This window comes from Melitaea cinxia, chromosome 19 (genome assembly GCF_905220565.1).
Source record: "Melitaea cinxia chromosome 19, ilMelCinx1.1, whole genome shotgun sequence".
NCBI classification, from domain to species: Eukaryota; Metazoa; Arthropoda; class Insecta; order Lepidoptera; family Nymphalidae; genus Melitaea; species Melitaea cinxia.
The window spans coordinates 14,278,639-14,303,489 of NC_059412.1; the positions used below are offsets into that span (position 1 = coordinate 14,278,639).

General features: G+C 45.8%; 1 protein-coding gene across 1 annotated transcript in view; it reads left to right on the forward strand.

Annotated features, from left to right (window-relative positions):
* The window catches only part of LOC123662887 (calpain-D), a 28,571-nt gene extending 5,302 nt beyond the window's left edge, over nucleotides 1-23,269 (forward strand). The window contains exons 3-21 of the mRNA XM_045597667.1: nucleotides 1,830-1,888; nucleotides 1,959-3,228; nucleotides 4,057-4,209; nucleotides 4,886-5,016; nucleotides 5,809-5,926; nucleotides 7,092-7,216; nucleotides 8,495-8,570; nucleotides 8,848-8,990; nucleotides 9,432-9,544; nucleotides 11,091-11,268; nucleotides 12,181-12,380; nucleotides 12,607-12,703; nucleotides 13,249-13,424; nucleotides 16,741-17,003; nucleotides 17,943-18,107; nucleotides 19,355-19,466; nucleotides 20,284-20,556; nucleotides 21,295-21,437; nucleotides 23,080-23,269. Coding sequence (XP_045453623.1) covers nucleotides 1,830-1,888; nucleotides 1,959-3,228; nucleotides 4,057-4,209; nucleotides 4,886-5,016; nucleotides 5,809-5,926; nucleotides 7,092-7,216; nucleotides 8,495-8,570; nucleotides 8,848-8,990; nucleotides 9,432-9,544; nucleotides 11,091-11,268; nucleotides 12,181-12,380; nucleotides 12,607-12,703; nucleotides 13,249-13,424; nucleotides 16,741-17,003; nucleotides 17,943-18,107; nucleotides 19,355-19,466; nucleotides 20,284-20,556; nucleotides 21,295-21,437; nucleotides 23,080-23,269 — 3,985 coding nt within the window. The remainder of the gene's footprint in view (nucleotides 1-1,829; nucleotides 1,889-1,958; nucleotides 3,229-4,056; nucleotides 4,210-4,885; nucleotides 5,017-5,808; nucleotides 5,927-7,091; nucleotides 7,217-8,494; nucleotides 8,571-8,847; nucleotides 8,991-9,431; nucleotides 9,545-11,090; nucleotides 11,269-12,180; nucleotides 12,381-12,606; nucleotides 12,704-13,248; nucleotides 13,425-16,740; nucleotides 17,004-17,942; nucleotides 18,108-19,354; nucleotides 19,467-20,283; nucleotides 20,557-21,294; nucleotides 21,438-23,079) is intronic.
* The last annotated feature ends 1,582 nt before the right edge of the window (nucleotides 23,270-24,851 follow it).

Sequence of the window (24,851 nt, forward strand, 5' to 3'; positions counted from 1 at the left end):
CTCTTGGGGGAGAAGGGTTGGAGCATAATCGACCACGATGCTCGACTGCGGTTTGCCGGATATATTCCCCAATATGAGTAACGATCGTTATCTGGTATCTATGATGACATTCGGGACCGATAGCTTAACGTGCTCTACGAGGCACGGTTAGGCGACCCAGAAACAGACATCCAGATCGGACCCATATTTTTGTACAAATACGAATATCTGCTCTAGTATAACTGAGTTAGAATCGATCCCGCGACCGTGTTGTGTGATTTTTTACGACGACGGCGACAACACGCACCGCTACACCAGAATGGTTATGTGTATTACTCATACATCTACATCATACTCAGTGTATCATAAAGACATTACCTAAGTTACCAAGGCATCATGAATATTATGTGATAATTTATTCTACCAGCACGTAACGCGTTATTAAAGTTGAAGATTAAAACTTAAAATTCGAAGATGAACGTCAAAGTATATTTCATACAGGCACGTTATTATTTTCCCTCCAGTTATCTAATCCTGTCATAATTAATATTCATTGCCGTCGACATGTTCGCTTCGTTAATCGTCTCTTCATATTACAGGTTTATCCATTATACATTTTTTTTTTTTTTATGTCACTAGGTCGACAAACAAGCGTACGGCACACCTGATGGTAAGCTATTACCGTAGCTTATAGACACCTGCAACACCAGAGGCATCGCAAGCGCGTTGCCGACCCAATCCCCAATCCCCCCAGGCGCTCTGGTCACCTTACTCACCAACAGGAACACAATACTGCTTGAAAACAGTATTACTTTGCTGTGATCTTCTGTAAGGTCGAGGTACTACCCCAGTCGGGCTGCTCCATATTTTGAGCAGAAAATTCCTGCTGTGCCCTACCTCAATGAGATTATTTATAGATCACCTTATATACTAATATTAACTGTTCTATCACTTTGTAACACTATCATTCCTTCTCATAAAGAGATCTTGTCATCATAGAGAAAGAGGCTTATTTCCAGTAATAGGATATTGCGGGGAAAAAAATCAAATCAAACGATGATAATTCTAATTCATAAAAAAATCTGTTTGCGCAACGGTCACAGCACTGGTTTGTGGCGCTGGCGGTGGCGGGTTCGATCCCCGCACATGAAAATCATTTGTATTGGTCATACAGATGATTGCCGTGGTGTTTGTGCAGTCCTTGTGGGTCTTCCCATCGTGCCTCGAAGAGCACGTTAAGCAGTCGGTCCCGGTTGTTATCATGTACGCCTGATAGCGATCGTTACTCATGGTAAGCAATATATCCGCCAACCCGCATTGAAGAAGCGTGGTGGATTAAGCTGTAATTCTTCTTCCATATGGGGAAAGAAGTCTATGCCCAGCAGTGGGATATTACATTTACTTTTGTGGCGAAACGATTTTTATGTTTTTTTTTTGTTTATATTTGAAAGTTTGAGAATATATTGTAAATAATATTTTATACCGCTCGGCGATTAAGATCCATATTGGGAGTTTTTTTTTCTATTTGAACTTCACGCGTTTGGTAGCTTGTTTAATTATAAAAATATGATATGTGATAACAAATAAAACACTAGTTTCATTTCCGATGATTCAAAATCAGAATCAAAATAAATAAAAAAAAACAGCTTTATTCAAATAGGCCCTAAGAGCATTCATTATCCGATTTCAGTAATCTTATCCGAAGTATTGTCGATGATAGCGAAATTTCTACTTGCACTGTTAGGAAGGGGTGTCTGTTATCACAAGTTTATCAGTTGTTAGCCAAACACTCGCTTTATAGTACTGTTTGAAAAATATGTGACTATATTAATAAAATGTCGTTTATTTAGGTTGTCCGATGACGAGGATCAAGCTTCAGGGATGACTGACAAAGATAAGTCTGACCAAGGTATATAATTCTTCTCTATACGTCTACTATATTGTAGCAATTTATTAATAATTGCATTTTTTCTTTCCAGACCACAGTATGATAAGATCCAACACCTTAGCAGTCCCTTCGTATAAGCCTTCGTCAAGTTATTCCGGCGGTCGTCCTCTGAATCTTGATGTGCAGTCGTTACGTTTGTCCCCGACGCAGATAACTGATCACGCCCATGGGGTCACCAGATCTCTGTCACACGGTTCCGTGATCAATTCCCAACAGAAATGGTGGAATGTCGAGGAAACTAGAGGTACAATAAACAGACCGACTAGTTTGCTGGTCTCGGAAAGATACGGTACGTCTTCGTACAATCCAAGAGAATCTTTCTTGAGAAGTCTCCACACGGTCACGAGGCGACCCAAGAAGTGTAATGAAAGCAAATCTAATTGGGAACTAAACTACGTTAAAGAATATCAGAGAGAATACAGCAGAGGCCTACATTTGAAGAAGTGGGCTTGCAGTAAATGTACCCTCGAAAATTCGGGGATCAGAACGCATTGTGAAGCCTGTCTGTCCCCAAGAATATCCCCTTTGTCGAGAATTTCCAACACAAGAGGTTTAAGTGTAACGACTTTGGGAAGACATGAGACTTTTAACAGAGATGGAGCGACCTCGTTGCCATCATCTGGTGGTATTATGATCACCGTTCCAGATTGGCCACAAACTGGTACAAATTTGGGTGATTCGTTCCAAAGGTCGATAAGTGCTCAAAACTCGCCGGAAACGCGACCGACGTACCGAAGATCATTTTCTGAACAGACAAATGAAAATCGACCAGTCGGAAAAGTCATATCCAGCAGACGAAGTCTTAACGATTACCAGAAATCTCTAGCTGGTTACTGCGGGACGCTGACGAAACCTGAAGAACGGAGAGAATTCGATAGAAAATTCGATGAAAGCTCTGAGTTAATAGACAAGGAGTGTAGCTGGGACACTAATGCGGAAGGTGTTATATACGCATTGCCAAACAAAGGCAAATATAAGGACCTGAATCTTCAATTGCAAGTCAATAATAATGGCACGAGGTACTCTTACGTTTCAGTGCAAGATACGAAAACAGTTATGAGTAATTCCCAAAACGAAGTATTGTATTCTAACGATATGGGCGATGGTGATTACGCAAGGATCGATGAACTTTTAGGCGCGGAAAATTGTATTTCCCCGATAGGTGAAAGTAATTTAAGGACCTCCCATATAGGTGCGAGTAAAGAGTCTGGGAAAGTGTTTAATATGCTGCCCTCTGTCGGCAAAGTGTCTCATAACCCTCGGGATCCGTCTAAAGTGCCTTCTATTCAGCAACAAACTTCGTAAGTAAATTCTGTCTTACCCTTTTCTTTGATATGGTAATCGTGCCCTGCGAATGTTTAATATTACATCGTAATAAGATTTGCACTTTTGTGGATATGTTTCAAACGTTCGATAAAACTATTTCTCTAAATCTAATCTAATCTAAAATCGAATGACCTACATATTTTTGGGCCACTTATCATAAAAGACCTAATAAATAATCAAAGAACAAGAAATTTTTATCTCTCCCCGTATATTATGTAAAAACAAAATAAACAATCTTAAAACGCGTTGTAAAACTAATATTATTTGCTATTCTGTTAATATTCTTTAGTGTATAAAATATGTATCACTCATTAAAAATGTAAGTTTTTTGTCGTAATACTGATATTATTAGCGTGTTTAATGGCCTAGAAGCTGCAATAAGATGTACCTCATGTTTTATCTATCTTGTAATCAAAATAATGTCATTCCCATTCTCTCAATGTGGCATTTTAGTCAATTTTGGTTTTATGCAGAAGCGTAACTAACAATACATTAAATGTAAAATGTGTATTTTTATGAATTTCGTTTTAAATTCTGTAAATCAAATGGATTTAATGTGATGAAATGTTCTACTGCTTTGTGATAAAATGTCTCCATTTCACTATAGCCATGATGTATTTGAAAATATACTAAGGTCAATTTGATGACAACTTTGTCGAAAATTTGGCTAAAAATTAAATATACCCACTACCCAGTGGGGGCAATGGTGGGTAATTACTAGATACCCGTTGTTTTAAGGGTCAAATATTGGGTACAAAAATGTACCATTGTGTGATAGTAAGACTTGTGTAATCATATTATAGGCGTGAGTCGGGCGCGGCTCGTATGTGGCAGTGCAGCGAGTGTTGGTTCGCTTATAACGCGTGGGGAGCGCGTTGTGATGTATGTCGGAGTGCGCGGCCGCCTCACGCTGTCACTCTGGCCCCACCACCCGAGCGGGAGCAGCCGAGAAGTAGGTGAGTAGCCGAGAAGTAGGAGAGAGGTGGGTAGGTGGGAGATGGGTAGGTGGGAGATGAGTAGGTGGGAGATGGGTAGGTGGGACATAGGTAGGTGGGATATGGGTAAGTGGGAGATGGGTAGGCGCCTGGCGGGACATAGGCAGGTGGGAGTTAAATAGAAAGGAAGGTGCCTACGAATTTTAGATAGTCACGCTATCGCCGCCGCCCGAGTGCAGCTGCCGAGGAGCAAATGGATGAATGGTAGGAGATAAATTAGAAGGATAGGTGGGAGTATGTGTAAAGGTTGGTTGCTAGAGTGGTGATGCTTAGAAATAATTCCTAAGTACTCGTACTCGTAAGTACGAGCGGCTGAATAAAAATCAGAGTCCAGATTGGCGGTGGGATCATGGTAGGAGAGTGCTGGGTATGTGAGTTAAAGAAGTGAGTGCTCAAGAATTCAAGATTAATATCATATCTTTGTTCTTTACACACATAAACATATATATATATATATATATATATATATATATATATAGAGAAACAATAAATTCATAAAAATACAAAAGGTATACTATTAGTATATAGAGTGAAATATTGACTGCCTTAAAAGGTTTTGATAGGTTTTTGAAAATACCGACGTTATAACAAACAAAAGATGAAAAAGTAAACTTAGTATCGTGCTTCTCGTTTTCAGGAATAATTCATCATCAGAAGCAAGCTGTACGAAACCGGAGACGAATCGCAACGAGCCTCCTAAAAAGTTGACAGTGCCGATCGCTTCGTTAGACCATGACCTTAATAGCGACGAACTTTTGTTTGCCGTTGGTAAGTCATTCGACGTTTAGTTAACTGACCATATTTGATGTGAAGTTGGTCTACCGTTGAGTTTAAATATATTTTCTGCATTGTAAATTTTTGCTAACGAGGTCTTTTCTGTCTTAATTATATTACCAGCGTGGTTTCAAGTTTTCTATCCTCTTTAACGACTCCTAACTTTGACGAAGCGTTAGCGCAACGGTCACAGCACTGGTCACAGCACATGACAAACACTTGTATTGACCATACAGATGTTTGCCGTGGTCTGGGCGTTTGTGCTGTAGTTGTGGGTCGCCCCTCCGTGCCTCGGAGAGCACGTTAAGCCTTCGGTCCCGGTTGTTATCATGTACACCTGATAGCGATCGTTACTCATAGTAGGGAATATATCCGCCAACCCGCATTGGAGCAGCGTGGTGGATTTAAGCTCTCATTCTCCTACATGGGAAAAGAGGCCTGTGCCTAACAGTGGGATATTACAGGCTGAAATGTAAGCGCGTCCTCCTTAACTTCCTAATGTGCCATAACTTAGCTATAATAAAAAAAAACATTTTTTTTTAAATTATTTAGACAAGAAGAGTTTAAACATGCTAAACTAGTGCCAATACCAAGAACTATTGGTCAGATTTGAAACATTCTCTCGCTTTAAAGAGCTTGTTTATTCAGCCAGATCATCCACAAAATCCTATCCTGCTTTGTAACAAGGGCTGCTTTGTATAAGGCCAGAGCAGAAATCAACACTTGAAACCTAGCAGTAGCCAATCTCTAAATTAAATATCCTCTGGATTATTTTAGATACGACAGCACAAAATCAAGCAGAGGCCAGTACGTGGTCGTGTGGTCGATGTACGCTTGTGAATGATTCGGGAGCGACCGCGTGTGCCGCGTGTGCGGGCTCTAGGCCTTCGCCCCACGCTTATTGGTAAGATAATTGGTCAATTTTTCGTCAGATGTTAGTTATTATCTTTGTGGTGAGTCTTCTGATTTTTGGTCTGATTCGTTTTCATACAAAAACCAAAAAAGAGATATTTAAGTAGTGTAATGTAATAGGAGCAAAGCACTTCTTATTGTGTTACATATAACTATAGAAGAAATGTGGAAAAAAGTAGTAAATTAGAGCGATGTTTGTCGATTATTTAGTCAATATCATCAAAATTATAATAAAATGTCAAAACTGCTGAAGAAATAATGGTTCAGATGCATACTTGATTGAAATTATCAAAAGTTAATTTGGAGAAATAGTTGTCGAGTTACAGGAAATGAGTAAAATACAGAACTTGACGAAAGTATCACTTCAGCCTATCGCAGTCCACTGCTGGACATAGGCCTCCACAAGTTCGCATAATATTTTGGCCATAATCGCCATGCAGGTTGGTGACTGCAGGGTTGGCTTTGTCGCACCGAAGACGCTGCTGCCCGTCTTCGGCCTGTGTATTTCAAAGCCAGCAGTTGGATGATTATCTCGCCATCGGTCGGCTTTTTAAGTTCGAAAGTGGTAGTGGAACTATGTTATCCCTTAGTCGCCTCTTACGACACTCACGAGAAGAGAGGGGGTGGCTATATTCTTTACTGCCGTAACCACACAAGAGAAATATATTGAGTTTAACTTTTAACCTTGAACTTAGAATAAAAGACCATGAATAAAACTTAATCAGTAGGATTTTTAAGCCCTTCTTTTTTTAAACCTTCCTACAGTATTATGTAATAAATTTAATAAATCGTCTGTAGAGAAAGTGTAATGCATAATATTAAAAATGGTCACGGCCAATTTAGAGTCTGTGGATGTTAATTTCAAGTTAAAAAAACAAGTGTGCTTTAGACCACACAACTAAAGTAAAACTTCTGCACAATAGGCCTGCGCTGTGTCATAGATATACGAAAAGTAACTGGCAATGAGAGAAAGTGAGAAAGATAATGTGTCCTCGCACCTCTCTCTTGCTCCGTTCGCCTCGCCCGATCACACTTTTCGTAACTCTCTCGCCACGCATACACCAGCTTCTTCCCCAAATCAAGTTTGCGTAAAGAAGTTTTTGATTGAAGATATTTGCTTATTTCTATTAATTTAACAAATAAATCTCTTCACAAAGGTCGTGCAGTTCGTGTACATTACGGAACCCGCTTTCGGCTACCTTGTGTCTAGCGTGCAAAACGCCACCCGTACCTAAACATGGGGTCCCCGGGTCTTCTACTGAGGCTACGAATCACGGAGTCGGTGGTAAGTTGGGATTTTTCTTAGCTGGTTTTATGTCTCTATTGTTAAGTTTTTTTTTTCATATAACTAAGTCGGTAAACCAGCGTACGGCTCATCTGGTGGTAAGCGGTACCGTAGCCTATAGACGTCGGCAAAACTAGAAGCATCGCAAGCGCATTGCCAGGAGCTCTGGTCACCTTACTCACCAACAGGAACACAATACTGCTTGAAAACAGTATTATTTAGCTGTGATCTGTAAGGTCGAGGTACTACCCCAGTCGGGCTGCTTCATATTCTGAATAGTAAATTCCCTGCTGTGCCCACCCTTAGTGTTATTTGGTTTCCTTAATTGTTATACTAAAGTTAAGCTCCTAAAGAAACCTGCGTTCAATCGATAGAGAGCCAACAAAATGGCCATGATAAGAAACTGTCCTACATTGAATATTAATACCTGGACATAATTTAATTTACTGTTAAAATATTGCATCGACACGGTGGATTAAGCTTTAATCCTAATCCTTAATAGAAGACGGTACACCTTGCCCAACCGTGGTACAAGTGTCCCTGCAAAATAGTGGAAATCTTAAGACTGCACAATCGCAGTATTTTTAACCGACTTCCAAAAAAGGAGGAGGTTCTCAATTCGACTGTATTTTTTTTTATGTATGTTACATCAGAACTTTTGACTGGGTAGACCGATTTCGACAAATTTTGTTTTAATCGAAAGGTGGTGTGTGTCAATTGGTCCCATTTAAATTTATTTCAGATCTAACAACTACTTTTCGAGTTATATCTATTAACGCGTTTTTACTTGACGCTTTTTTCGTCGACCTACGTTGTATAAAATAAAATAAAAAATAAAATAAAATAACTTTCTACTGAATGTACCGATTTTGATAATTCTTTTTTTGTTGGAAAGGAGATATCCCTAGTTTAGTACCATGATAAGGAAACCAGGATCTGATGATGGGATCCCAGAGAAATCGAGGGAAACTCTCGAAAATCCGCAATAACTTTTTACTGGGTGAACCGATTTTGATAATTTTTAATTTAATCGAAAGTTGACGTTTATCATGTGGTCACATATAAATTTTATCGAGATCTGATAACTACTTTTTGAGTAATCTTTGATAACGCGTAGTTACTTGAGTATTTTTTCGTCGATCTACGTTGTATTACTCGTCGATATAATTGAAGTCGGTTTTTTTTCGTTTGCGAGCAAACACAATTATGTTTATTAAAAGATATCCTTACATTGATGATCTTAATAATTTACAGACAACGGTTTTAATTTTCCAGCCGGTCGAAGTCCATCAAGACACACTCCAGCACCACGGAGGGCTTCACGACACAAGACACCGCCGCCAGAACACAAGTAAGCCAAATTGATGAATTTTATCTGATTTCGATATTTATACAACTAAAAAAATTATCGAAGTATAACTTCTTTACGCACGTTTGACTTGGGGAGTAAACTAGTGAATGTGTGACGAGAACGTTACGAAAAGTGTGATCGGGTGAGGCGAACGGAAGTTGAGAGGGAGATAGATAGATGGAGTGGAAGCTTTTCTTCAGTCGTGTGGTCTAAAACACTCGTTTTTTGAGTTACATAGCAATTTTTTTAACTTTTGGTAAATTTCCCAATTCCACAGAGGAGAGTCAACAGAATGGCCATGTTCAGAGTGTACATACGTAAATCCTGGTACGGCACTGGCGTGTGATATGTGCCAGTCTCCGAAGACTAGGTTACTGCCAGCCGCACCAGACCAGCCCAGTTTGGACGATGATGATTCGCGTAAGTCTATCAATTGTTTCATATTCAACTAGGTCGGCAAACAAGCATACGGCACATCTAATGGTAAGCCATCACCGTAGCTCATAGACGTCTTTAACACCAGAACTATCGCAAGCGCGTAGACTCTATCTCCAATCTCCTCCAGGAAATCTGGCCACCTTACCACAGGAACACAAAATTGAAAGCAGTATCATTTAGCTGTGATCTTCTGTAAGGTTGAGGTACTTACCCAGTCGGGCTGCTCCAGATTTTGACCAGCATATACATACTGTGCATGTGTCTCAATGAAATTAGACAAAATTATAATCATATTCCGGCCTTCTTTGTGATCATTCGCATTTTTCGTTTTTATTATCATGTTTCTACTTTCCTTTCCGGTCAGTAAATCTATTGCATTTTTTATCTCGATATTTATTTAACTGTCAATTATTTTATCTACAGCGGAAGGATCAGACGGAGAGCGTCAAGAAAGCACCCCCATGGAAATCCTCCGTTTAAGGGAAGAAAGCCATGCCTGGACGCAGTGGCAAGAAGTCTTAGCTCAATGTGCTGCGGTGAGAAATGATTGATGAAATTTTGATTACAAAAAAATTAACGAATGTGCTTTAGACCACACGGCTGAAGAAAAACTTCTTTAGCGCCATCTAACTTTTATCTCCCTTTCAACTTCCGTTCGCCTCGCTCGATCTCACTTTTCGTAACGCTCTCGTCACGCTTTGACCAGCTTACTCCCCAAGTCCAGCGTGCTTAAAGAAGTTTTACTTGGAAAAAAGAAATAATATAATAATGTATGATTTTTATTTATGTTCAAAGTACTGGCTTTTAATAGGTTTGTTGTCATATCTCTACACAGGAAACGAAGTTAAATATATTATTATTTTTAATTTATTAATGTTAAGGGATGGGGGGCAAATCTGTGCTCAACACAATAACTGCCTGGGGTAAACAGAGCAGTCGGCGAAGTACCACTATGAGCGTGGATTTCTGTAACATAAGGGGGGCTTCATACCAATCTTAACGCCGTCCACTACCACCTCCAGACGGCGAACTGCCTTGCTCTTTTTGACGGAGACACAGATATCCTCTCCAGCTGATAAGATGTATAGGTTTTAGGCTCTATTTTTGCTTCCAACTCGACTTTGGATGATAGGGGAAAAATACCACCGACTAACGCCAGCAACGCGTCTGCTAATCCTCTGATGTAGCGAGTGTCATTGGATGTTGTTTTCACTTACCACCAGGTGAGTCAACTTTCCGTTTGCCCCCTCTGTGGATCAGAAAAAATCCCATAAAAAGTGTCAAGTGTTTCCATTTAAGCGAGGCAGTGAGAGGTGGAATAGAGTTGAGTGGTCAAATTCGATATACTGGAGAAATTATACGTCATGTTTTCAGTAAAGAACACAGTAGCCTTTACAAATCTTTCTCTAGAAGATGAAGATTCGGATCCAGATGAAATGGAACTATAACTACTGCATATTATTTTGATACGTAAAGAAAACATAGATACTGGATTCGAGACAGTGTAATATTCGATTCTGAACATGGGGTGTGGGAAATGCAGCGTGGGACGTCCTCCGGCCCGTAGGACCGACGTTGTAGGTAAGATTGCCGGCGTTGGCTGGTTGAGGACTGCGGAAAGCCGGGATGTCTGGCGCGAACTTGGGGAGGCCTATGGTCAGCAGTGGCCTGCGTTAGGCTGAAGTGAGGACGATTTATGCAGAACTACCTATTGTTAGAATATGGCCACCCCCTTTCTTCCCGTGGATGTCGTAAGAGGCGACTAAGGGATAACACAGTTCCGCTACCACCTTGGAACTTAAAAAGCCGACCGGTGGCGGGATAACCATCCAACTGCTGGCTTTGAAATACACAGGCCGAAGACGGGCAGCAGCGTCTTCGGTGCGACAAAGCCAGCTCTGCGGTCACCAACCCGCCTGCCCAGCGTGGTGACTATGGGCAAAACACATGAGTTCACGCCATATTGGGCTCGAACTTGTGGACGCCTATGTCCAGCAGTGGACTGTATAGGCTGTAATGATGATGATGATGACCTATTATTAGTATGCTTGAATAAATAAAGAGGGCGTATGTTTGTTCCAGACGGGAGAGATGTACGTGGACCCCACGTTCCCCGCGTCCCCGCGCTCGCTGTACTACAGCGGCGAGGGCGCCGGGGCCGCGGCGCGTTGGTTGAGGCCGCAGCAGATACACGTGGACGCCGACCCGCGCCTGCCCTGGCTCGTGTTCCGCGACCCGCGCCCCTCCGACATCTCGCAGGGTGAGTGTCTCAGTGGCGCGCCCCTCCGACATCTCGCAGGGTGAGTGTCTCTCAGTGGGCGCCCCTCCGACATCTCGCAGGGTGAGTGTCTCTCAGTGGGCGCCCCTCCGACATCTCGCAGGGTGAGTGTCTCTCAGTGGGCGCCACTCTGACATCTCGCAGGGTGAGTGTCTCTCAGTGGGCGTCCTCCGACATCTCGCAGGGTGAGTGTCTCTCAGTGGGCGCCCCTCTGACATCTCGCAGGGTGAGTGTCTGAGTGGGGCGTTCCTCCGACATCTTGCAGGGTGAGTGTCTCTCAGTGGGCGTCCCTCCGACATCTCGCAGGGTGAGTGTCTGAGTGGGGCGTTCCTCCGACATCTCGCAGGGTGAGTGTCTCTCAGTGGGCGCCCCTCCGACATCTCGCAGGGTGAGTGTCTGAGTGGGGCGTTCCCTCGCAGGGTGAGTGTCTCAGTGGGCGCGCGCTGGTTGTGGGCGTTAAACGTCCGATTTTTATAGCACAAAAATCACTAACAAATAGAGCCTTTACGGCTGCCTGGACATTTTTATTGCGAACCTTATGTTTCTTAAATTGAATCAGATTATACATGTATATAAACAAATAATTTTTTATCTCAATATGGCATGTATCAAAATACATACGATTTCAGTTAAGGAGGAGGGGTCTAAAATATCAGTCTTAAATATCACCAGGAGGGGTGAGGGGCTACAAAGTAGCTAGAAACCCTATCTCTACCCTTTTTTTGGTATCGCCGGGAAACCCATTTACGGGTGATATCCAGGATGCCCGGGTAGGCGTTCGTAGACCGTATGTCGGCTTCGGCACTTGGGGGTGCAATACCGACCAAAACCCCTGCGGGAGCCTTCAGCCGCTTCAGCCGCTTTAATCGGAGGCTCTCACGTCCACCTGTGCAGGCGTGCTGGGCAACTGCTGGCTGCTGTCGGCGCTGGCGGTGCTGGCGGAGCGCTCGGCGCTGGTGCGCGGCGTGCTGCTGCGCGCGGAGCCGGCGCGCGGCGCCTACCAGCTGCGGCTGTGCAAGGACGGCCGCTGGCTCACCGTCACGCTGGACGACCTGCTGCCCTGCAACCGGAAGGGCCATCTGGTTTACTCGCAGGTCGTGACCCTATTGCTGTCTTCACTGATTTTGTAGACTTAGATTACAGCAGAGAAAGAGAAGAGAAGTCAAGAGGACATGCGCCACATTTCGATGGTAAAGAGAATTTTCTAAATCGATGATGGATACCATTAAAAAATTATGAAGTAACACATATTGGAAAATACAGATGAATCACTAATCACCTCTTTTTTGAAGTCGGTTGAAATGAATTTTTCTATTTCAGGCCAAAAGAAAACAGTTGTGGGTGCCTTTGATAGAAAAAGCTGTAGCTAAACTACATGGCTGCTATGAAGCTTTGGTTTCCGGCAGAGCAATTGAAGGTACACTATTGCAAACTCGAAATTTTTCCTAACTCTAAAGCTAAACTTTAAAAGTATGTCTTTGTCTTATCTTTTGTGTGGAGGCAGAGGATTTTTCTCGAATAAGCGCCGTAACTGACTGGTATTGATTCGTGTTTTCATACTAATTGATCATTTTCGCTTAGGTAAAAATTCATTACGATTCAGATTGCATCATTCACTGCTGGGCATAGGCTTCTTTCTCCATGCAGGAGAAGCGTCGGCCATTAATCCACTACACTGCCCCACAGTGGGTTTTCGGATATATTCACAACTATGAATAACGATTTCTTATGTGTATATGATAACAACCACAACCGACAGCTTAACGTACTCTCCGAGACACGGTGTGGGAGACCAAAAATGACTGACATCATAACCGGAAAGAAATATTTTTGCAAATAAAAATCCATCTTGAGCTGAAATTAAAGCCGCAAACCGTCGGTGCTTAGACGCCTACATGGCACACGCACCACCACTCCAGATCGGCTGATAGATAGGAGTTCAGTAGTGGTCCGTATCCTCAGGCTTGTGCACCCTGACGGGCGCGCCGTGCGAGTCGGTGTCGCTGCAGGCGGGCGGCGCGGGCGGGGCGGGCGCGCCGCTGGAGCAGCTGGACCGCGACCTGGTGTGGGCGCAGCTGCTGTCCTCGCGGCAGGCCTGCTTCCTCATGGGGGCCAGCTGCGGCGGCGGCAACATGAAGGTAACTGGCTGTGTGCTCTGACGTGCGAGGCGGAGCAGCTGGACCGCGACCTGGTGTGGGCGCAGCTGCTGTCCTCGCGGCAGGCCTGCTTCCTCATGGGGGCCAGCTGCGGCGGCGGCAACATGAAGGTAACTGGCTGTGTGCTCTGACGTGCGAGGCGGAGCAGCTGGACCGCGACCTGGTGTGGGCGCAGCTGCTGTCCTCGCGGCAGGCCTGCTTCCTCATGGGGGCCAGCTGCGGCGGCGGCAACATGAAGGTAACTGGCTGTGTGCTCTGACGTGCGAGGCGGAGCAGCTGGACCGCGACCTGGTGTGGGCGCAGCTGCTGTCCTCGCGGCAGGCCTGCTTCCTCATGGGGGCCAGCTGCGGCGGCGGCAACATGAAGGTAACTGGCTGTGTGCTCTGACGTGCGAGGCGGAGCAGCTGGACCGCGACCTGGTGTGGGCGCAGCTGCTGTCCTCGCGGCAGGCCTGCTTCCTCATGGGGGCCAGCTGCGGCGGCGGCAACATGAAGGTAACTGGCTGTGTGCTCTGACGTGCGAGGCGGAGCAGCTGGACCGCGACCTGGTGTGGGCGCAGCTGCTGTCCTCGCGGCAGGCCTGCTTCCTCATGGGGGCCAGCTGCGGCGGCGGCAACATGAAGGTAACTGGCTGTGTGCTCTGACGTGCGAGGCGGAGCAGCTGGACCGCGACCTGGTGTGGGCGCAGCTGCTGTCCTCGCGGCAGGCCTGCTTCCTCATGGGGGCCAGCTGCGGCGGCGGCAACATGAAGGTAACTGGCTGTGTGCTCTGACGTGCGAGGCGGAGCAGCTGGACCGCGACCTGGTGTGGGCGCAGCTGCTGTCCTCGCGGCAGGCCTGCTTCCTCATGGGGGCCAGCTGCGGCGGCGGCAACATGAAGGTAACTGGCTGTGTGCTCTGACGTGCGAGGCGGAGCAGCTGGACCGCGACCTGGTGTGGGCGCAGCTGCTGTCCTCGCGGCAGGCCTGCTTCCTCATGGGGGCCAGCTGCGGCGGCGGCAACATGAAGGTAACTGGCTGTGTGCTCTGACGTGCGAGGCGGAGCAGCTGGACCGCGACCTGGTGTGGGCGCAGCTGCTGTCCTCGCGGCAGGCCTGCTTCCTCATGGGGGCCAGCTGCGGCGGCGGCAACATGAAGGTAACTGGCTGTGTGCTCTGACGTGCGAGGCGGAGCAGCTGGACCGCGACCTGGTGTGGGCGCAGCTGCTGTCCTCGCGGCAGGCCTGCTTCCTCATGGGGGCCAGCTGCGGCGGCGGCAACATGAAGGTAACTGGCTGTGTGCTCTGACGTGCGAGGCGGAGCAGCTGGACCGCGACCTGGTGTGGGCGCAGCTGCTGTCCTCGCGGCAGGCCTGCTTCCTCATGGGGGCCAGCTGCGGCGGCGGCAACATGAAGGTAACTGGCTGTGTGCTCTGACGTGCGAGGCGGAGCAGCTGGACCGCGACCTGGTGTGGGCGCAGCTGCTGTCCTCGCGGCAGGCCTGCTTCCTCATGGGGGCCAGCTGCGGCGGCGGCAACATGAAGGTAACTGGCTGTGTGCTCTGACGTGCGAGGCGGAGCAGCTGGACCGCGACCTGGTGTGGGCGCAGCTGCTGTCCTCGCGGCAGGCCTGCTTCCTCATGGGGGCCAGCTGCGGCGGCGGCAACATGAAGGTAACTGGCTGTGTGCTCTGACGTGCGAGGCGGAGCAGCTGGACCGCGACCTGGTGTGGGCGCAGCTGCTGTCCTCGCGGCAGGCCTGCTTCCTCATGGGGGCCAGCTGCGGCGGCGGCAACATGAAGGTAACTGGCTGTGTGCTCTGACGTGCGAGGCGGAGCAGCTGGACCGCGACCTGGTGTGGGCGCAGCTGCTGTCCTCGCGGCAGGCCTGCTTCCTCATGGGGGCCAGCTGCGGCGGCGGCAACATGAAGGTAACTGGCTGTGTGCTCTGACGTGCGAGGCGGAGCAGCTGGACCGCGACCTGGTGTGGGCGCAGCTGCTGTCCTCGCGGCAGGCCTGCTTCCTCATGGGGGCCAGCTGCGGCGGCGGCAACATGAAGGTAACTGGCTGTGTGCTCTGACGTGCGAGGCGGAGCAGCTGGACCGCGACCTGGTGTGGGCGCAGCTGCTGTCCTCGCGGCAGGCCTGCTTCCTCATGGGGGCCAGCTGCGGCGGCGGCAACATGAAGGTAACTGGCTGTGTGCTCTGACGTGCGAGGCGGAGCAGCTGGACCGCGACCTGGTGTGGGCGCAGCTGCTGTCCTCGCGGCAGGCCTGCTTCCTCATGGGGGCCAGCTGCGGCGGCGGCAACATGAAGGTAACTGGCTGTGTGCTCTGACGTGCGAGGCGGAGCAGCTGGACCGCGACCTGGTGTGGGCGCAGCTGCTGTCCTCGCGGCAGGCCTGCTTCCTCATGGGGGCCAGCTGCGGCGGCGGCAACATGAAGGTAACTGGCTGTGTGCTCTGACGTGCGAGGCGGAGCAGCTGGACCGCGACCTGGTGTGGGCGCAGCTGCTGTCCTCGCGGCAGGCCTGCTTCCTCATGGGGGCCAGCTGCGGCGGCGGCAACATGAAGGTAACTGGCTGTGTGCTCTGACGTGCGAGGCGGAGCAGCTGGACCGCGACCTGGTGTGGGCGCAGCTGCTGTCCTCGCGGCAGGCCTGCTTCCTCATGGGGGCCAGCTGCGGCGGCGGCAACATGAAGGTAACTGGCTGTGTGCTCTGACGTGCGAGGCGGAGCAGCTGGACCGCGACCTGGTGTGGGCGCAGCTGCTGTCCTCGCGGCAGGCCTGCTTCCTCATGGGGGCCAGCTGCGGCGGCGGCAACATGAAGGTAACTGGCTGTGTGCTCTGACGTGCGAGGCGGAGCAGCTGGACCGCGACCTGGTGTGGGCGCAGCTGCTGTCCTCGCGGCAGGCCTGCTTCCTCATGGGGGCCAGCTGCGGCGGCGGCAACATGAAGGTAACTGGCTGTGTGCTCTGACGTGCGAGGCGGAGCAGCTGGACCGCGACCTGGTGTGGGCGCAGCATATCTTGTGTTGGTGCTATACTGAAATAATCAGAATATTATTATTTGTAAATATAAGCACAATTTGATTAATAAAGTCAAGCATAGTAATACAAATGTCTACACAGACTTCTTGGTTTAGAAATTGTTAGTTTAACGAAAAATAAATACACGTGGTATCTCAATGTAGAACTCTCCCCTTTAAAGTTTTTCCGAACCCCCACGCCGCCCCCTTTTGAGCCTAATGTGATTAATGGACGAGCCCTAAAATGTAAATGTATTGTGTGATATGCCGTCAATATGTCAATGATAAAATAATAATTAAAGGTGGACGAGGACGAGTATCAGCGCCTGGGGCTTCGCCCTCGCCATGCCTACTCCGTGCTGGACGTGGCCGAACTAGGTGGCAGCCCGCCTCTGCGTCTACTGCGCCTACGGAACCCCTGGGGACACTACACGTGGAGAGGCGCCTGGGCGGCTAACTGCCCGCGCTGGACCGAAGCCCTGCGGAGGGCGCTGCCTCCCACTGCGACACCAGCTGCCGAGCGCGATCAGGGCGTCTTCTGGATTAGTTTCGATGATGTGCTCAAGTGAGTGTTTCCCCCACCACCGATTTTCTTTTTTGGAATAAGAGACACAAATGCGTGTACAGTACCATGGATATCTGCAGTATTAGAGGGATTGCAAAAGCATCGCTTCCTATATAGAATACCGCAATAATTAAAAAGGAAAATTCATTGGCTACTGTTTATTGAGATAGAAATCAGTAGGATATGACTTGTTCGAAATTCGGAGCAGCATCAACCTTTCAGAAGACCACAGCACTGCTTTGCAGTAGTGTTGTGTTCTTGTGGTGAATAAGGAAGACAGAACTCCTGGGGAGGTTTTTCGAATTAGGTATATTGCATACCCCTATTACATATTTAAAAAAAAATCCGAATTGTACAAATAGAACAATTGGTATAAAATTTTGATACAAATTTTTGCTCAAAAATAATAAATGCGATACTGAACCTGCTGATAAACAATAGAAAATCCATTGATATTTTCAGAAATCGCAAATTGTTCCAATTTTCTATTTTTTGCATCGAACTTCGAATGACCCGAAAATTCGAGTTATTCGATTCGAACGATATTTGCACACCCTAAACTACCCTAACTGAGGTAGGGCACAGCAGGAATTTCCTGCTCAAAATATGGAGCAGCCCGACTGGGGTAGTACCTCGACCTTACAGAAGATCACAGCAAAATAATACTGTTTTCAAGCAGTATTGTGTTCCTGTTGGTGAGTAAGGTGACCAGAGCTCCTGGGGGGATTGGGGATTGGGTCGGTAACGTGCTTGCGATGCTTCTGGCGTTGCAGGCGTCTATAAGCTACGGTAATCGCTTACCATCAGGTGAGCCGTACGCTTGTTTGCCGACCTAGTGACATAAAAAAACCCTACTTTTTAATGTAAAAAAAAAAAAAAACTTTCGCTCCTGACTTCTGGCCCACGGAACCAGCCACCAATACACCCTCGCGCCCCCAGATACTTCGACTGCATCGACATCTGCAAGGTGCGCGTGGGCTGGCACGAGGTGCGGCTGGCGGGCATCCTGCCGCCGCTGTCGTCCACGCGCCACCTCACGTGCCTGCTGCTCACCGCCGCGCAGCCCACCGAGGTGGACTTCACGCTGTTCCAGGAGGGCCAGAGGTGCGTACCTTGCACGCGCTCCGGACACTGGGATGAGATACACTTCAGCCTGTAACATCCCGTTACTAGCCAAAGGCCTCATTCCCATCTCGTTCCCCATGTTAGGAAAAGGATCAGAGCTTAATCCACCCCACGTGCTCCGGAGACTGGGATGAGATACACTTCAGCCTGTAACATCCCGTTACTAGGCAAAAGCCTCATTCCCATCTCGTTCCCCATATTAGGAAAAGGATCAGAGCTTAATCCACCCCACATGCTCTGGAGACTAGGATGAGATAAACTTCAGCCAACAAGATCCCATTACTAGGCAAAGGCCTCATTCCCATATAGTTCCCCATGTTAGGATCAGAGCTTAATCCACCCCACATGTTCTGGAGACTAGGATGAGATACACTTTAGCCTGTAACATCCCATTACTAGGCAAAGACCTCATTCCCATATCGTTCCCCATGTTAGGAAAAGGATCAGAACTTAATCCACCACGCTGCTCCAATGCGGGTTGGCGGATATATTCCCTACTATGAGTAACGATCGTTATGAGGTGTGCACGATAACAACCGGGACCGACGGGTTAACGTGTTCTCCGAGGCGCGGTGGGGAGATCCACAGGGACTAACAACCAGACCAGAAATAAATATTGGTATAAACACAAATATCCACTCCAAGCGGGAATCGAAGCCGTGATCGTCGGTGTTTTAGGCGCCGCCGACACGGCACACGTAACGTTACACCAGAGTGGTTGTCGGGAGGATGAGATAGTCATAAGTTTATTGCAGGCACCCTGCCAGATGGGGCACAGGTCGGTTTTGAACATTTTATGCACAAAAAGAATCGAAGATTGAAGTGTTTTAAGGGTTACCGCACGTTCAGCAATGTTTTAGTTTATTTATAACGAAATTCTTATTTGCCTGATGCACAGATTTCTTATGCGTTTGCCTCATGCGGATGACGTCTGTTCTTCCTGCCTATATAATCTTAATAAACTTAGGGTTAGATCGACTTTCATTGGGCTTGGATTCCCTCATGATCTTACCTCACATGTCATCTCACTCAACCATAGACTGTACCTTTCAAGTGTTGAGTTTTATAAGTAGTCGAAACAGTTTTATTTTTTGTAAGAATTTGTGTAAGTTTTTTCATTACAGTCATAGTTTGACTGTTTGAGTATACAATATACCGTATTCTGATCTGTTTTCGGTTCAAAGACCAAATTGAAAAAAAAAACACTTCTTTTTTTTTCTTTTCAGAAATTCAGCCAAAAGTCAGCGATCTCAGCTAGACCTGTGCGTTGTTGTGTTCAGAACGAAGTCTGGCCCAAGCGCGGAGGTTGGGAAACTTGTAGCTCATAGTAAAAGACAAGTACGTGTGCACTTACCTTAACAAAACGTTGATATGAAATTTTTATCATAGTAGGGGAGCCCAAGAAGAAATTTTGGGAAATAGAGCGGCAGAATTATATTAGGCGTGAAACCGTGCGAATTTACCTACTACTGAGTACCGTCGTTCATACATGAGAAAATTGCCTATCTAGCCTCTTGAGCTCCCGTGCTTTGTCGACTAATCATTTGAAAAGTGACTAAAATGCATAAATGTAAGTTAGATATTACGGATTCTGTAGTGTGTATACTTGCATCACTACAATTTTTGTTGGTGTTAAAGTGATGTTAAAACATATAGGCATCTTCCTGTTCTATTACTGATTGAATTAACAATATCAGAACTTTAGGATGACGAAAAGTCTTTGTTCATCCAAATTTTCGATTGACTGCATGTCAATTTTGATTGCAAAAGGTGGAATTATCTTAAAGTAAAAATTGACAAGTATGCTTTTAATTTACATAGAAAGAACTATTTATTACGTTAGTTTTAAATGTGACTGACTTATTTTAGTAAATTTTTATTTTATTCAAAATGAATATCAAAGATTTCACAATAGTCCATGCCTTTTGTCAGACATCATGCATAACGATTATCCTAAAGGCAATTTATTTAATCTAGTAGTCCGCTTAGTGGTCGAAATTCGACCATAAATAATTTAAATTATAAGTTTGAACATTAAACAAAAGAGTATATATGCGTCTGTGTGTCAAATATAGACGCTAGTGTGTTATGTTTTTTATTAATTAAAAAAAAGTTTTATCTTTACGTATTAATATATAGATGTTTGATCTTACAGGTCCGAGGTTTTGTCGGCTGTCATAAAATGTTAGAAAAGGGCTTCTACCTCGTAGTATGTCTGGCTTTCAACCACTGGCACACTGGCCTAGAACTGGCGGATAGTTCAGCTTGGCCTAGACACGTTCTGGCGGCCCATTCCTCTAAACCACTCACCGTGGAACGGCCGTCCCTCCATCCTCATATCCTGGCCGATGCCATTATTGGCTTGACCTTGGCTAGAGGTCAGAGGCATGAAGGTCGACAAGGCATGACAGCGTATTATTTGACCAAGGTAAGTTTTGAAGTGAAAATGTTTCTATCATTTATGTTGAGCTGATTGATGAGGTAATATTTATATTTTGTTTCGAACTAATATAGACTAAACACAAAGGAAAATATGTGTAATCACTTAATACCAATATTTATGTTGTTAGTTCCCATCTGAACTAAATCAACGAGAACTGTGCTGGATCATTACATTTTTAATCACTAGTAATTTAAATAAAAACATTCCACCATTTATTCGCACCATATTTATTCTGTGTATAGACTGCCAGTGTATTGAAATGAAATGAAAATGAATCCGCCTTCAAGATAAGTGAATTAAATAAACGGACGCCTTTAACATATTTTCTTAAGGGGTCTAACTTTTCTCCCGTTACGAATAAGCCTCCGATGACCTATACAAACAACCGCTCTGGTGTAGTAATGCGTGTAGGCCCCAAAATCATCGACGGTTTGCGGGTTTGATTCCCGCTCGGGTTGGATATTTGTATTTTGTACGAATATTTCTTTCCGGTTTGGATTTCTTACCACCGTGCCTCGGAGAGCATGTTAAGCCGTCGGTCCCGGTTATCATAAATACCTGATAGTGATCGTTACTCATAGTAGAGAATATGTCCGCCAACCCGCATTGGAGCAGCGTGGTGGATTAATTACCAATCCTTCTCCTATGTGGGGAAGGCCTATGTTCAGTAGTGAGATGTTATAGTCTGAATGGAATGACATATTGTTGATTATTTTGTTTCAGGGCTGGGCGGGGCTGGTGGTAATGGTCGAGAACAGACACACGGACAAATGGATACATGTGAAGTGTGACTGTCAGGAGAGTTACAATGTAGTGTCCACTCGTGGTGAATTGAAGACTATTGATTCTGTACCGCCGTTACACAGGTAAGAGAAAAAGAATGTTGATTTTTTATGTTTTTGAGATTGTACTCTGTACTCTTTTGGCGCGCTAGGGAAAAATGAAGCGAGTAAATTTTTACGATGCGTACGCACACCGTCACACAAAACAGTCGCCGTGAAGTTAGCTAGTCGAGAAAGAAGAATTTAGCAATGTGAAATTAGCAGGGCAATGAAGTATAACTTCTAAGTGTTAGTGCCCCGGCGAACGTTAAATTACGACAAAGTAGACTGTATATAAAAACTATGTAAAAAATTATGCAGTATATGGGGTAGGTTAACAAAACATTTGAGATATGCAAGCATGTTTGTGCGCATAATGCGGGTACATGTTCAATACCGTGCGGACAACACGCTCACTGACAGGTTTATAAACATATACAGTATGTTTACTGATTCGATATAATTTAAAAATAAAAATAAAAAATAAAATAGCTGAATATATCTGGTTTATTAGCCGTTCCGGGAACATAAACGTGAATGCATCAAATATTAAATAGATCGTGTCAGGCTTAGAATCAAAGGGTCGCTGGCGTGTCGTAGCTCGAGCCGCCGCTGTCTTCGCTCCGATGGTGGGGCTGTCCGTGCGTCTCTCGCCGCGCACCGCGCTCGTGGCGTTGCGTTAGTCCGCAACATTTAATGTCACACATTTTTTTATTTGAATATAGAAGTGTGGATGTATATGGTTCTGTATAACGTGAAGCTAATTGTGTTATCACGTCTAGATTAGGATTAGAATGTATGTTGTGTATGTGTGAATGTATTGGCGCGTACGCTGATGCAATTGCTCATAAGTTTGTGCGTGAAAGGGTGTGTTTAATACTGTAATAAAATGTCATATTTTTTGTTATTTTAGTAAGAACGTAATACTGCAACTCGACGATAGATGTCTCTGTACGCAATTGAATCGCGTTAACGTTTTGTTTTACGTTGTGCATATATGGGTCTCCATACAAAATTGTATTGCCTTATGTTCATTGTAATAAATGGTCATCACCTTGTAAACGGCGTATTTATACTGTAAATCCCGTAGTATTGGTGTAGTTTTTTTGGACGTGTTGTACAGGGTGTGTGCGTACTTGCAAGTATGCTTATGTGTGTGCGTACTCGAAGTATGCTTATGTGTGTGCGTACTTGCAAGTATGCTTATGTGTGTGCGTACTCGAAGTATGCTTATGTGTGTGCGTACTTGCAAGTATGCTTATTTGTGTGCGTACTTGCAAGTATGCTTATGTGCGTGCGTACTTGCAAGTATGCTTATGTGTGTGCGTACTCGAAGTATGCTTATGTGTGTGCGTACTTGCAAGTATGCTTATTTGTGTGCGTACTTGCAAGTATGCTTATTTGTGTGCGTACTTGCAAGTATGCTTATGTGTGTGTGTACTTGCAAGTATGTTTAAGTGTTTGCGCGTGTGAGTGTTTGTTCGTTTAGTGGTATAAAATTAAATATACATAATCATCTAAATGCAAAGTTTAACAATTAATGTTCCCGTTTGATAAGCCTCTCATCCATCGCACTAATGAAACGTTTTAGTAAAGGCAAGCGATAGCAGTATTTTCCAATGTCGGAAACTTCCCAAACGGCCACCGAGCCCAAGCCCCACCGCACTGACCGCGCCCGCCCCCGCAGACAGGTGATCATCGTGCTGACGCAGCTGGAGGGCAGCGGCGGCTTCTCCATCGCGCACCGCCTCACGCACCGCCTGGCGGCCGCCGCGCGCCTGCACGACTGGGCGCCGCGCGCCGACGACGCGCCCAAGCACCGCCCGCCGCTGGCGCGCCGGCTCAGCGGCCTGCACGCGCCGCGCCTCATCACCTAGGGCGCTGGGGCGCTAGGGCTAGTGCGCTAGGGAGCTAGGGAGCTAGTGCGCTAGGGCGCTAGGGAGCTAGTGCGCTAGGGAGCTAGTGCGCTAGGGCGCTAGGGAGCTAGTGCGCTAGGGAGCTAGGGAGCTAGTGCGCTAGGGCGCTAGGGAGCTAGTGCGCTAGGGAGCTAGTGCGCTAGGGAGCTAGTGCGCTAGGGAGCTAGGGAGCTAGTGCGCTAGGGAGCTAGTGCGCTAGGGCGCTAGGGAGCTAGTGCGCTAGGGAGCTAGTGCGCTAGGGAGCTAGTGCGCTAGGGAGCTAGGGAGCTAGTGCGCTAGGGCGCTAGGGAGCTAGTGCGCTAGGGAGCTAGTGCGCTAGGGAGCTAGGGAGCTAGTGCGCTAGGGCTGCCCTGTGGCTCCCCCACCGCGCACCGCCTCACGCACCGCCGTGCGCCTGCACGACTGTACTCATCACCCAGGGGGCTGCTGGTGGCGCGGAGCGGGTGGGGGCGGAGCACGAGAGAGGGGCGAGCGAGCGTTGCCTTTCTCTCTTTATCTCCTAGCTGGTTGTATTATGCGGAAGTTTTACTTTAGTCGTATACTCTGAAACACACTCGTTTTTTTTTTTTTAATAAAATTATAAACCAATTTTTTTCTAGTACATGTGACTTCTGACATCCTGACTGTGTAAACGAGGCGATCTAAAAAGGGTCTACATACAAAAATATGTCGTTTTTTTTTTCAAAAAAAAAAAATTCAATCTGTGTAACATCTCCCTGCTGGGAGTAAAGTTGTTTCTCGTGTAGGAGAAGAATCGGAGCTTAATCCACCGCGCTGCTAAACTGTGGTTGGCAAACATCACGTTTCAATTAAACTCTACCGTTATTGTATATTTATATATGTTAAAATGCTACTGAGTAAGTAGTCATGACTCGACCCTTATTTTTAGGTAATCATTTTAAAAAATATATCTTTCTTGAATTTGTCTGCGCTGATTTTGATTTAACTTTATCTAGTTTCTTGTAGCATAATATCGTTTTTTTTTTTTTAGTATAGACCATTAATAATGACGAAACAACAGTTGACGGTAACGGCAGATTTTTTTTTTGTAATAGCGACTGCTACAACAATTCGGTCGCTGCAATTATAATATCTTTCATTGAAAAAAGGTCACAAAGCTTAAAGTGCTCAAACTCTTATCATAAGCATTAATTAACGCTAAAAGCCTAATTATCACTTGCTTTACATAAGCAAAAAATATCAAATCAACAGTATTAATATTTAATTACTATTATTAATTTTAAATGTAAACTCATGTAGATATATCGAAGTAAGAAAATTTTATTTTATTTCGAATGAGGCTAAATATACGATGATTTAACTAGAACTGGCACAACTTGTTCACAAACTGATGGAATATTATTATACATAGTGTTAAAATGACGTTTTTGCATTAAATAAATAAAAGACCAAAATGTAATTCTAAGAGGTTTCGATTTTAATTCGTCACACATGCACTTTTTTCGTTCTTAATCTCCAGAAGCAATTATGAAAATTGCATTAGATTTGACTTATGTTAATATTTAATAAAAATCAAACAACT